Consider the following 14,640-nt stretch of genomic DNA (forward strand, 5'->3'; position numbering starts at 1 on the left):
ACTCACAAAAATACAGTTAAAGTAGAACATGATCAAAGAACATAAGCAAGTATTTCACCAAAGAGAATATACTGAGGGCTAATAAGCACATGAAAAGGTGTTCAGGATCATTAGTCTTTAGGGAAATGCAAAATAAAACCATGATGAGATTTTACTACAAACACATTGGAATGGTTAAACTAAAAAATCCTAACTACATGAAGTGTTGGAAAAGATGTAGAGAAACTGGATTGCTCATATACTGCTGGTGGACATGTTAAGGGGTACAACCATCCTGGGAAACTGGGAGTTTTTTTGTAAAAGCAGACATGTGGCTATCTTATCACCCAACAGTTGCACTCCTGAGAATTTATCACAGAGAAATGAAAATTTATTTCTGCATAAAAATATGTGCATGAATGTTCATGGCAGATTTATTCATCATAACCTAAATCTGCAAACAACCCAGTTGCCCTTCAGTGGGTGAATGGTTAAACAAACTGGCCCATCGATAACATGAAGGACAGCAATATAAAGGAATGAAGCATTGATAAGCACAACTTGATCAAGTGTCCAGGGATTTAAAGCTGAATGAAAAGGCCAGTTTCAAAAATTTACTTATGATATGATTCCATTTATTTAATATTCTTGATTTGACAAATTTACAGAAATGGAGAATGGATTAGTGGTTATAATGATTCAGGGATGGAACAGGGGATCGACTAGGGGTGTCTTTAAAAGGTCAACAGAGAAAAAAAAGGTCAACAGAGGGATCCTTGTGGTGATGAAGCTTTTCTGTATCTTGACTATATCAATATAAATATCGTGGGGTTTATTCCCTATTTTTCTCCTTTATAAAAAGATTTATTTATTTATTTTAGAGAGAGAGAGAGCTCAAGTGAACATGCAGTGGGAAGGGGCAGAGGGAGAGGGAGAGAGAATCTCAAGCACACTCCCTGCTGAATTCAATGCAAGGCTTGATCCCACAACCTTGATGTCATGACCTGAGCTGAAATCAAGAGTCAGATGCTTAACCAACTGAGCCACCCTGGAGCCCTGAAATATTCTGGTTTTTATATTGTTTTATAGTTTTACAAGATGTTACTGTGGGATATATCTGGGTAAAGGATACATGGGATCTCTCTTTTATATCCTAAAACTGTATATTTATAATTATTTTAAATATTTTTGTATTGTATATGAGTGATATAAGAGAATAATCCAAAGGATATAAATCTACACTGCTTGGTATCTATTGTTTAAAAGATAAACCATTCATCTTTTATGTTTATATGACTGCTAATAATCAGAGCTAAATAAGCAGAGTTCTAGCATTAGCATTTTTTTTAAAGATTTTATTTATTTATTCATGAGAGACACAGAAAGAGAGAGGCAGAGACATAGGCGGAGGGAGAAGCAGGCTCCACACAGGGAGCCCGATGTGGGACTCGATCCCAGAACTCGATCCCGGGACTTCAGGATCAAGCCCTGGGCTGAATGCTGTGCTAAACTGCTGAGCCACCCGGGCTGCCCTAGCATTATTAGCATTTATTAAGAGTATATTGGCTTACTCTTTATGAGAGATAATTGCTGTGTCTCATGTTGATTTAGTTAACATATATCATGTAGTTTGACAATCAACGATAAAATGTTATTTGAAAAGTAATATGTTTTTGAAACTAAGTGTTGCTATTTATGAATTGGAGAATGTCCTTAAGAGCTCAGTGTTTAGGCGCTCCTGGTGGCTCAGTCGGTTAGGCATCTGACTCTTGCTTTGGGCTAGGTCATGATTTTGGGGTCGTGGGATTGAGCCCCACATCCAGCTCTGCACTCAGCATGGATCCTGCTCGAGATTTTCTCTCCCTTTCCCTCTGCCCCTCCTCCCAATCGCATGTCCTCCCTTTCTGTAAAAATAAAATAAATAAAATCTTTAAAAAAAAAAAAGAGCTCAGTGTTTAGTGACATTTACTGTGCATGCTGCTGCCTAACGTAAAGCATGCCCAGGTCTCCAGATAATTGTCATGAATGTTTATTAAATTATGTCTGCAGCTGAGCATGACTTCACATTTTTAATAAAATTTCTCTTCCTATTATGTCAAATGACCAATTTTCCACACAAATAAGCACAGGTTCCAATCAAATAGATTTGTAATTACGATTTATAGCATAAAGCAGGTGGATTTCTTAGCTAGTCAGTGAAGCTACTGATTTTATTGTAAAAGACAAAACTACAGCTTTGCTTATGCAAAGATGTCTGGATGCCTGCCCTTTAGAAAAGTCTGTAAACCTGAAATTTAGACCACTAACATCACTAGAATATTTCTACTCAGAAAACAGAAATTGAACTTCTTTAAATAGTTTATATAAGGTCTAGGCTTGTAAAATGGAGCCCAAGGTGCAGTGCCATTGTTTTTTTTTTTTGGGGGGGGACATTTCATGCAATTTTCTTAGTTGCAGAAATATAGGTGAATATTCTGACAGAGAGAAGAGAGAAGACTAATATCTGCTCAGGCATTATAGGCCTTTAAAGCAGGTAGAATGGTTGATATTTGGATGGATGGAGAGAAAGGAAAGTAGAGAAATTTTAAATGATGAACTTTTGGTGAGACATGGTTTTCCTGTAGTAAAATTTGCTTATAATAAAATTTCCTACAGTGAATTGAAACTTGGTAACTACTACTGACATGCAGCATTTCCTCTTCTCACATCTGATATACTTCCTGTTTCATTGAAAATATAGGGTCAAATCAGAGTCTAATTGTCTAGTTCTTCCATTATACCAACCAGCCTAATTTTATTTTCATCCCTGTGTCTTGCATTCCCTCCCATTATATCAGAAAAGTTCTCTTTTGGAGTCCTGGTTTCCAGGACTTAATTCTCTCTTGATTCTCCTTCTCTCTCTCTAGTAAGTCCTCTTCATTCTCTTTTGCACGTTTGCCCCCTGTTCCCGTCCTGTGACTTCCTAGAGGCCCAAGGCTCAGTCTTCTCTTCATTTCTAGCCACACTCATTCCTGATAAGGTCTCCCCATTCAATCACACATGAAGTTCTAAGAACTTCTAAACTGATAACTCCAGCTTCAACCTCTCCTTTTTTAAAAAAAAAAAAATTTTTAGTTATTTATTCATGAGACACACAGAGAGAGAGGCAGAGACATAGGTAGAGGGAGAAGCAGGCTCCTTGCAGGGAGCCCGATGCGGGACTCGATCCCGGATGGGATCACGCCCTGAGCTGAAAGCAGACACTCAACCGCTGAAGCACCCAGATGTCCCCCTTCAATCTCTCCTTAAATCCAGTTCATATAGCCACTTGCTATCTCCATAGTCCCCACCATGGATGTCTACAAGGCTTCTCAAACTTCCTTAGGTGCTCTAGGCAAATGACACCTCATCAGAGAGGCCTTCCTGGGCCACTCTATCTTTACATCCACATAACTCTCTAACCCTTTATTGTTTTATTTATACCATACATACAAATACATTTTATTATTGTTTGACTCCTACCCTCACCCCCTGACACATTCTGGAATGCATGACTCAGGAAAGCAGGGGATACATTTTTTTTCCACCATTTTATCCCCAGTGCTTATTATAGTGCATGACATATAATATTTTCTGAATGAATAAATGAAAGTATAAAACAGTGTAGAAATAATGTATACTGTACAAAATGGGATTATATGAATGGAATTGGAATAGTACCTTTCCATAGCAAAACACTGATATGTATATTACATTAGCTTTTTTCATAGGAGGAAAATCTCACTTAGAAATTTAAATAACTTTCCCAATGCTAGCAAATAACAGAGCAAACATTGAAACTTCTAAAGCTCATGCTCTACACTATATCATAGAGTATTCCTGTAGTAAAGAGAGAGATCTTACATGCACATACATACACATACGCTTGCATGCACGCATGCACACACACAGTATGATGCAGGGGCAGGGAGGACATGGTAATTGATCAGTAAAGTATATTAGTTGTAGTAGTAGACATTTATTTTATCTTAGAATTTTCTGTGGGTAGTTTTAATTGAAAATAAAATTAGCTACTTTTCCAAGAAAATATTCAATTCCCTGAAATTAATTTTTCAATCTTATTTATCTTTTCTATTTATGAGGGAAAATGTTATCATAGAATATTAGGACTGGAAGGAACATGAAGATATCCTATTCCAGCACTCAAAGTCCAAAACCCTTCTCTCATCACTGTCAGTGCTTATGCAGCATGTATTTGATGGCCTTTAATCATGAAAAACTCTCTCATTCATTATGCATCTGGTCAGGAGGCTTTTTCACTTATTTTGAGTCAACAATGAAGTGTTTACATTAAAATCAATATTTTAAGTGTTACTTTGTTTTTATTTTTGCTAATGAATTCTTAGACTTAAAAAGCGAACACAAAACTTCAGCTTACAGTTGCTTAGTTCCTGGTGTAAAATTTACCTCAGCAATCATATTTGTGTTGAATAACTCCAAAATCTACTTTTACAGCATTATATATCCCAAACTGAACATTTATTTTCTAAGAAGCATGGATATGTGTCTTTGCCCCAATTACCTGTTTTAGTAAATATGACCTTCCACTTACTTCTTACTTTTTCTACACTAGTCCCCTTGGTAGTGTCTTCCTTGAACAACTTCTTCGTTAAATCTCAAGCATTAGCTAGCTCTTCAAAAGATAGACAACGCAAAGCAGCAACAGTCTCTAATCCTTGATGAAGAAAACACAATCCCTGATATGTCCTTTTTGCTATTCATTAGATGCCTCTATTCAGTTGATGCGATACAAGTAGAAAGGGAAAAATGCTTCATCCCTAGTTTTTCCATGATCATAGCAGCCAAACAGCAATCCGAGTCAACTTTCTTTATCTGCTCTATGTTATGAGAGTCTAGAAGTAGAATTTCTGTAAGCAAATTCAATGGCATCCCATACTTCAGCCTCTAACATAAGAAAATATAATTTCATGGATTAGTTTGCTAGGGCTGTAATAACTAAACACTAGACTGGCTATTAAAAATTACTTAAACAAAATGAATTTATTTTATCACAGTTCTACAAGCTGGAAGTCCAAGATCAAGGAATTGGGGGTTTGTTTTCTTCCAAGGCATTTCTCCTTGGGTTGTAAATGGTTGCCTTTTCACTGTATCTTCATATGGTCTTTCCTTCAGGGTTTGCACATTCCAGGTGTGTGTCTGTGTGTCTGAATTTCTTCTTTTTATAAGGACACCCATCATATTGGACAAAGGCCCACCCTGACAGTCTTATTTTAACTTAACTTCTATAAAGGCCCTAACTCCAAATATAGTCACATTTTGGGATACAGGAGATCAGGGCTTCATCCTGTCAGTGGCTGGAGACCAGTGGCACACATAATTCAGCCCATAGCATCTCCACAAGAACCAATGAAAGGACTCTTCTCCAAACTACCACATTAACAATTCTGTTCCATTTTTTAGTCATAACTTAAAGACTTTTGAAATAGGTTTTTGAAACTATAAAGCATCCAAGTAGAAAGTGCATAGATTTCATGTTTGAAATGGTTGATGACAAGTCATGTTCATCTTATACTTTTATTTAAAATTAAAATTTAGGGCAGCCCAGGTGGCTCAGCGGTTTAGCACTGCCTTCAGCCCCGGGCATGATCCTGGAGACCCGGAATCGATTCCCATGTCGGGCTCCCTGCATGGAGCCTGCTTCTCCCCCTGCCTGTCTCTCTCTCTCTCTCTCTCTCTCTCTCTCTCTCTCTCTTTCTGTGTGTGTGTCTCTCATGAATAAATCAATAAAATGTTAAAAAAAAGATTTCTCCAAAAACCCTTTAAAAAATTAAATTAAATTAAAATTTAAACTTGTACTCTTGGGACGCCTGGGTAGCTCAGTGGTTGAGCGTCTGCCTTTGGCTCAGGGCGTGATCCCAGGATCTGGGATCAAGTCCCACATCGGGCTCCCTGCATGGAGCCTGCTTCTCCCTCTGTCTGTGTCTCTACTTCTCTCTCTGTGTGTCTCTCATTAATAAATAAATAACATATTTTAAAAAATAAAAAAAATAAAACTTGTACTCTTATTTAAGATAAACCATGATAACCAAAATAATAGCATGACTTAGGGTGCTAATATGTTTCTTAGTATCTCTTTGATTACCTGACATGAGTCATTCCTACTGCCATGCTAAATATTAGAACTTATGCTGTGAAAAGCAGTAATGTCATATCACTAAAGTGATTAAAAATGAATCTCCTAGAGTAAAATACTTTCATTTCTAAAATGAGGATTATGCTACTCTCTTGAGAAGATTTTCTTCTAAGAAGGAAGGAAACCTCATAGCCATTAAAGCATTGTACAATTTCTGTATTTCAAATGAGAGATCAGTCCATAAATATTTCTAACACCTTTAATCAAAAGAGCAATCAAAGTAGCAGTTTTAAAATATACTGAATAAGGGATCCCTGGGTGGCGCAGCGGTTTGGCGCCTGCCTTTGGCCCAGGGCGCGATCCTGGAGACCCGGGATCGAATCCCACGTCGGGCTCCCGGTGCATGGAGCCTGCTTCTCCCTCTGCCTCTGTCTCTGCCTCTCTCTATCTCTCTGTGACTATCATAAATAAATAAAAATTAAAAAAAAAAAAATTTAAAAAAAAAAAAATATATATATATACTGAATAAAATTTGAATGCTAAGTGCAACAAGGCCATAGGAGATTTCAAAGGCAAAACAGTAATATCACACTTTGTAACATTTCTCAGATACTAAGCATGAAGTATTATCAAGGTTTCAAAAATTCTGTAAATAATATATACCTCTCATAAAATATATAAATCCATAAAATTAATTATGTAAAATAAAATGTGCATATCCCCCCATGCTTATTAGGGTTTTGAACCTGAAGAATGATAACTGTAATAGAAAAAAGTAAGTTTGTTTGTGTGGTTACCATATGGAAATGGGAGAAAACAGAAAGAAGCAAGCTCAGAAAATGTTTGAGTTTAGAATATGTTTATCAACCTAAGAAGTATAGTAATCATCATACTAACTGGATTTCCTTGGCAGAAGAAAGAAAAAATTGATGTGGTTCCTCTCAGCTTCCTGCTAAATACATATGAAGATGCTGAAACAAGCCTCTAGCAAGACTGAAAACTGAAACTGGCAGAAAAGCAACTCCAAGAACCTAGAAGCACCTAATACAATGCCCAGATGAGAAATATAAAATAAAGGCCAAATGCTTGCTTTTGGATAGATCATGAATAGACAAAAATGTCAGTTACCCCAAAAGTATAAATGTAGGGTGATTCCATTAAAAGTACTATTTAAAAAAAATAAAATAAATAAAATAAAATAAAATAAAATAAAATAAAATAAAATAAATAAAATAAAAAATAACTATTTGCCACCCCTGGAGCTAAAGAACCCTTCATTCCATACATGGAAAAATTCTTTTTAAAAATGAGCTGGAGGAAGAGGCAGTTAGTCCCACTAGAAAATAACACGTGTAATTACAACAATGTGGCATGTACAAATGAAGAGAAAGAAAGACCAAAGAAATCTAGGGAATTCAGAAGAAAAAGTAAAATATGTATAGACATGCCATGAAGGCAGCATTTCAAGTCAGTGAACTTTTAAATAAGTGGTTTTGTATAATTAGTCCCATATAGAAAATCAGCAACATTGGATACATTTCTTCCTCATTTCATATGTATGGTTAAGTTACAAATTGATCAAATAACTATAAAAATGAAAGCATTTAGGTATTAGAAAAAAACACTCGGGACCCCTGGGTGGCTCAGCGGTTTGGCGCCTGCCTTTGGCCTAGGGCACGATCCTGGAGTCCCAGGATCGAGTCCCGCATCGGGCTCCCTGCGTGGAGCCTGCTTGTGTCTCTGCCTCTCTCTCTCTCTATGTCTATCATGAATAAATAAATAAAATCTTAAAAAAAAAAAAGAAGAAAACACTCATAGTGTTTTACAGGATAATGGGAAAACCACAGAAAATAAAACTCATTTGTGAGACACAAAATGAACTTGATAAATTCTCCAAGTTCTTTTTGTTAAATTTTATTGATTTCATGGAAGTTAATAATAGCACAGTGATTCTTACTATTCAAACATGACAGTTAAGGAAACTTAAGATCACTTCAGCAGGGAGCTATTTCTACTTGTAGACTGGTAAGACATTACAGTCACAAATAGGCTACTGGATTTGTAATTAAATGGGCTTATTTATCATAGCATTGTCTTTCTATACTTTCAATTCAAATATTATAAGAAACATAGTGTTGTAATGAATTACCCCTTCGTATCTTTCTCTTGGCTCCTTACACCATCTAAATGTCTAGGTTTTATTTTTAGCCATACTAAAATCTATTTTTAGTGGTAACATAGAATTTTGTAAGGGTAAATGATCATTCCTGAACTTGATTTCCTTGGGGATGTGTAAATCATTTATTTGACTCAGCTCTTGTTCTTATCCTATTCCAACTCTTTATCCTATCCTATTCCAGCTCTTGCTGCTTTTATCCACTTGAATGCAATGATTCATTAAACATCTAGAATTCATAAAGACAAAGTTGAAGACGGCAGACATTGCTTAGGTATCTTAGTTAGCAACACAAACTTTCACTGGGACTTTGGCAAGTTTTTTAACCAAACTGTCTCAGTTTCTCCACCTCTAAAATGAGAAACATAGTAGCGTGTAATTTACAGTGATTTTCTGAACATGAAGTGAGGTATTGTGTGAAAAATACTTAGCACAGAGCCTGGCATATAGTAAGTACTTAATAAATATTAAGTAGTAATCATATTAATTATTAACTACTATTAACTATGCTATGAGACAGAACAGTTTCATTTCCTGAAGGAGTGATATTTAAAAATTTATAAGAATTTTGAGGCAGGACATTTTGCAGAGGGGCCCTTTTCTTTTCTTTTTTAAGATTTTATTTATTTATTTAAAAAAACCCAGAACTTAATGCATATGAATATTTATCTGATATTTACTTTTTATTATTTTTATTTTTAAAAAAGATTTTATTTATTTATTCATGATAGAGAGAGATAGAGAGAGAGAGAGGCAGAGACATAGGTAGAGGGAGAGGCAGGGCTCCCTGCGGGGAGCTCGAGACTCAATCCCAGGACCCTGAGATCATACCCTGAGCCAAAGGCAGTTGCTCAACCACTGAGCCACCCAGGTGCCCCAGAGGGGCCATTTTCTAAGTCTTTTCTTGATGTTCTTAATAGTTTAGTACAGTGTTCTCATCTGAGACAAAATGGCTTTGAAAATCATTGATTTTATAACAAAGAATATAAAAACCAGAATACAGTCAAAAATCTCTTCTGTTCTTATAAAGAAATAGTGTTACTCTCCAAAATAAAGGAAGACATCTATCCCTTGGAAATCCTCACTGCTTTAAATACCCAGAAGCTCACCACGCTTCCAACCTCCCCATCTCCCCATACGTGTCCAGTAGGTAGGATGCGTGTTTTTTTTCAAAGTGTGGCCACATGACTATCTGCTTCTGGAATGCATAAGGAGCTGTACTTAAACATGCAGCTCTTGGGTCCCAGCCCAGACTGAATAAACCAGAATCTATAGGTGGAGCTGAGCAGGCTCATGTCTAACAAGTTTTGTACGCAGTTCTTACGAAAAGTGAAGGTTGGAAAATTTGAATTTTATTAGAACACAAGAAAATGCCGTCAGTTTTTCTGTCTTCTGGTGTTTACAGCCTGGAGCAAATCCCCCTTTCTTTCACAAATAAGCTTTGACTTCCCTGGTGGATCAATTAAATAAATGAACAGTTTACTGGTAACAACTTTAGTACTCCCAACAGAAACCTGGAGCTGTTATGGTCTAGGAAAAAGAAATACACAAAGTAATTAAAGAGTCAAAAATTGCTGTGCTTTGACTTTTGCAAAGTGTAGGAAGACTTGGGGGGCGCCTGGGTGGCTCAGTCGGTTGAGCGTCTTCCTTCAGCTCAGGTCATGATCCCAGTGTCCTGGGATGGAGCTTTGCTCAGCAGCGAGGAGCCTGCTTCTCCCTTTTTTGCTGCCCCTCCCCCATCTCATGCTCGCACACTCTCTCTCTCAAGTAAATACATAAAATCCTTAAAAAAAATTGTGGTAAGACTTGGAAAGACTCATGGGTTTTATGGTTCTTTTACCACTCTAGGAAACCCAAGCCTTCACTTTTGACATTTCCTCATCCCTTCCAGACTCTTCAGGAGAAGCTTCTTGCCTCAGGATAAAATATGTTTTTTTAATAGGGTTGATGGCATGTGAGGAAAATTGGTGAAGCCAGTGCAGGGTACTTATAATGTAGCATAAAGCATTTTCTTGCTCCGAAGTGATTTTGAAAAGCTGATAGTCAATACAGGAATTAGGAGATTATTTTCAGCTGTCTATATTCTAAAAATGTTTACCACATTAATAATTATTTTTGTGGTTTTTATAGGAATCGTATTGCCTCCTAAGGGGAATATAGATATCCCAGTGTTATTTATGCCCAACATTATGAAATTACACAAAACAGTGGTCATCGTTCAAATGATGAGGGCAAACAGAGAAAGCTGGCCAATTGACAATTTTGACGAATTGAGCCCAGAGATGAAAAGGTAACTTTTAAGTAAGGACAATTGAAGAAAAATGGTTTTATTTTGACTGGCGCTGACGTGATCACTTTCTGTTCTGTGTTATGTAATGTAAAGCTCATGATTTTATATTCTCTGAGGTGTTGAAATTTATATGTTCCGAAGAGGAAAATACATTTGTTATGTGGGTAGAATATATATCATTTGACGTTCAGAGGGATTTGAAGTTCAGAGTGATGAGCAAGTCAACCTTAAGTATCACGTCAATGAATCAGAGTCAGAGACATGCAAAGGGATTCTTTTTGACTGGGAAAATACTTATTGCTGAGACAACAAATAATAAATCTCTAGAGAACAACCTGAAGCAGCTTGTCTTGGCAAAGTATCGGGACTTGGGATGCTGACATTCACCAAGTGGTGGCCCTGTGCCAGGTGTGTATGACACCCTGAGGCAACACCACTATGACTACTGCTGCACTGTGTTATTGCCAGGATACAGATTGCTTGGATTCTCTTTGCTTTACTGAAGTTTAAGCCAACTCCAATAATGATCCAAAATATATGTTTTCTCTGCTTTTATAATTTAATTAAATAATGATCTAGAAATCTTAATTAAAAAGAAATTCTGTCTTTGCCTTACGTGTATATATTTCTTCTCCACATTAAAAAAAAAATCTTTTCTGTGAGCCCATTAGTGTCCATTCTGCCACGATTTTCACCATTCCTATAGTCAAGACACCCTATGAATTTGTGGGCCCCAGTGTAAAATGAAAATGAGAGGACCCTTGTTCAAAAGTGGTTGAGAATTTCAGGACGGTTACAGTGGTGTGTTAAACAAGCATGGAACAATTCTAGGTGTGGGGTCCACATGCTGTGTGTTGCTCAAGTCATGTGCTCATGAAGCTGGTCCTGCCTGCTGTATCTTCTGTTTCATTTTTAACAAGAAAAGCCAATTGTCAACAATGATCAGAACCATTTTGTACAATTACTGTTGTCTTGATGGTGTATGACAGACTTAACAATATTTTGACAAACGGCCATTTTTAACCAATATCCCCAAAAAGTAGGTTCTTTGTCACTTTCTTTTTATTATTATTATTATTATTATTATTATTATTTATTTATGAGAGACACAGAAAGAGAGAGAGGCAGAGACACAGGCAGAGGGAGAAGCAGGCTCCACGCAGGGAGCCCGATGTGGGACTCGATCCCGGGACCCCAGGACCAGGCCCTGGGCCGAAGGCAGGCGCTAAACCGCTAAGCCACCCGGGCATCCCTCTTTATCACTTTCTGATATCTTGTACTTAATGGCATTTTTTGTGTTTTGTGTTTTGCCTGTCCAATTTAGAATACAACCCATAGGAACTGTATTACCTCTGATTAATCACATTTTAGTCACATCAATAAATACCAACTTTTAAAAGCAGGGGAAAAGCTCTTCAGTTTTAAGTTCCATCTCACAATCTTTGCATTACATTTTTCTTTGTGATAATTCCCCAGGGTTTGCTTTGAAGTGTTCATAACACTTGCAGAAAATGTGGTGTATTTCATAGTTTCTCTCTATCAGAGTTTAAATTCATGAGCTTTGCTAAAATACCATTAAGTTAATAATGAATATTCTCTTTTATGCTAATATTGAAAGTGTTCATATTTTTTGTTCACTCTTCCTAACTAGAACCCTGGGAATAGAAAGTGGAGAAATCCAAGCAATACACTGGATATACCCTATTCTTGGACTTCCTCAGGCACTACATTCTAAATGCCCTCAAGGTAGGTATGCTGTAGAGTCACAAAACACTAAGATTCCAAGTGATCTTAGAGGCTCCTTTAATCCTGTCTCTTCTTGTACAAGCAAGAGAACTGAGGTCCAGAGAAAGTAAATCGTGAGGTGAATAGCCCTACTGGTAGGAGCGCCAGGACTGAATCTGGTCTCCTAACCGTAAGTCCAATGATGTTTCCACCAAACCACACCATTTCCTGTTGTTCTTCCTGTTGCTGAAACCCCGGGATCAGCTAAGATAGAAAATAACATTAACTTCAGGCCTCTTTATCCCACATTCTGTGAGGGACTCGGAGACCTTCCCTGGATCTATAAGATTCCCAGGTACTTTGGTTCTTGCGTCACATTTATTTGCCAGATTCCAGCTTCTGTGTAACTCTAAGTCTCATCCAAGAACTGTCCTATGGGGACACTGATCCCTCTATTCTCTGTTGTCCCAGACACTAAACTTGTATGATGTCCTCCAAAAACCAGTCGGAATGTACTGAAGTTTTCAAGGAGGTTCACTTCACTACCATATACACAACATAAAAATTCCTACTCTTAAAATGCCTTTCTTTTTCTCAGCGACCGCTCTTTTTCTTTCCCATATTCCAAACTTCTCTGAAGTTTCTGTGTGTTCTCTTTCCTCAGTACTCTTCTCACTTTTTCCACATTGCTTGCTTTTCTCATCCTCTTTCCAGAGTAAGCCTAAGAAACACAAATCCTCTTAGATATCTGTAAAGCAACCTCTTACCAGGCCTTACACATAGTTCTTCCTAACTAAGGAATACAGAATTGCTCATCTCCGCAAAGAGATATCTCTTTTGGAGCCTCTCACTTGAGCAATACATATGAGCCAAAAGGAGTCCTGAAATTTTGAATTTTTCTTCTCCTTCCAGTATCAATCTTTGGTAGTGAAACAGAGTTAGTCTTCTACTGGCATATATTATTTCACCACCCTTCAAAAGAAGAGAAAATAGTAAATTTTGCTTGTGGATAAATACATTTCCCCAGATACACTGAAGGCCGAGGCTATATAATGCCTTATGTCATTTAATTTTAACTGAAGGAAAAATCCACATATCTAGCAGTACCTTTGACAGTAAATGTCATTTATTTTACTTGAAGTATTTTTGGTCTTAAGTGAAAAAATTATCAACACATAAATGTTTCAAATATACTAAATTATCTTCTGAATGCTCCAGAAAAATGTCAAAGCGTTTCTTTTATCTCCTTCTGGAATATAATTGTTTGTATACTTTCCATAGAGCTGAATGGTTCAAAATTTATAATACAGTCATCTGATCAAAGTGATATAATAAAGCCTAGACATTACTCTGTTGAAATACTAGCAGCAACGTTGCTCATGTTGACTGCAGACACAGTTTTGTTTTTCCCAGATTAAAGATTTAAAGCAGATTTTTTTCAGTCTGAAACGCCTGCAAAAACATAAAATCATAAATTTCTTGCAGTTTTCTTCAAAGAAAGTTAAACATGCTGCAGAAACAAAAAGGCATTTTCCATCAAGTCACTTCTGTTGGTAATTACTCAATTTTTAAATCAAGTGTGAGTTCTATAAATAGCCTGTGTTGCTTTAGCACAACCCAGTAGTAACATCAGTGTTCTGAAACAGATTGTGTATTAGTTATTAAATCATTTTAGCAGAAGTCTGAAGCCTATTCTGGTAATTATTTTTGTCTACAAATGCCCTTGAGAAAAAAATAAGTACAATTACATAAATACATATTGCTTACTTTCTGTACAGTCCATCCTTCATTCTTCTGAACACATCAGACATAACCTATTGCTTTCCCTGCTCAACTGCATCATCATCGATGTTTACTGTTTCTTTTCTGTTTTTGTGTGTCTGTCACTCAGGTTATTCTTAAACCCAGTATACTTTTGTTGTACTGTGAGCCACCCCTTCTTTTTGTGTATTCCTATCTGCTCCTATCCATTGGGGCAGATAATTGGAAAGGACTCTACTACTGTCACAGTGTGAAGACAATGGAATGCGAATCCATTGTGATTGAGTAATCCGTGCATTGCCAGGGCACTAATTTCCGAAGGACTTAGAGGACAAGACCAGTGACACGATACTAATTGTAACTTTGATCACACTAATTTCCAATTTAATGCTTTAAGACTGAAGCTAATTAAAACCAGAGAAGCCTGTACATTTTCCTCAGTCATTTCAACCCTCTTAATTTACATCTTGCATTTCACTACTTATTCTAAGTTCAAACTGTTCCATATCAACCTGTGAATTTGAGAATTAAAAATGAATTTATATTAGATATTTATAAATGTGGTATGTATTGTGA

General features: G+C 36.8%; 1 protein-coding gene across 1 annotated transcript in view; it reads left to right on the forward strand.

Moving 5' to 3' along the window:
* CFAP47 (cilia and flagella associated protein 47) overlaps nucleotides 1–14,640 on the forward strand; it is a 491,966-nt gene that overhangs the window by 413,770 nt on the left and 63,556 nt on the right. Inside the window, exons 59-60 of the mRNA XM_055338249.1 lie at nucleotides 10,419–10,578; nucleotides 12,230–12,324. Coding sequence (XP_055194224.1) covers nucleotides 10,419–10,578; nucleotides 12,230–12,324 — 255 coding nt within the window. The remainder of the gene's footprint in view (nucleotides 1–10,418; nucleotides 10,579–12,229; nucleotides 12,325–14,640) is intronic.

This window comes from Nyctereutes procyonoides, unplaced genomic scaffold (genome assembly GCF_905146905.1).
Source record: "Nyctereutes procyonoides isolate TBG_1078 unplaced genomic scaffold, NYPRO_anot_genome, whole genome shotgun sequence".
In the NCBI taxonomy this organism is placed as follows: Eukaryota; Metazoa; Chordata; class Mammalia; order Carnivora; family Canidae; genus Nyctereutes; species Nyctereutes procyonoides.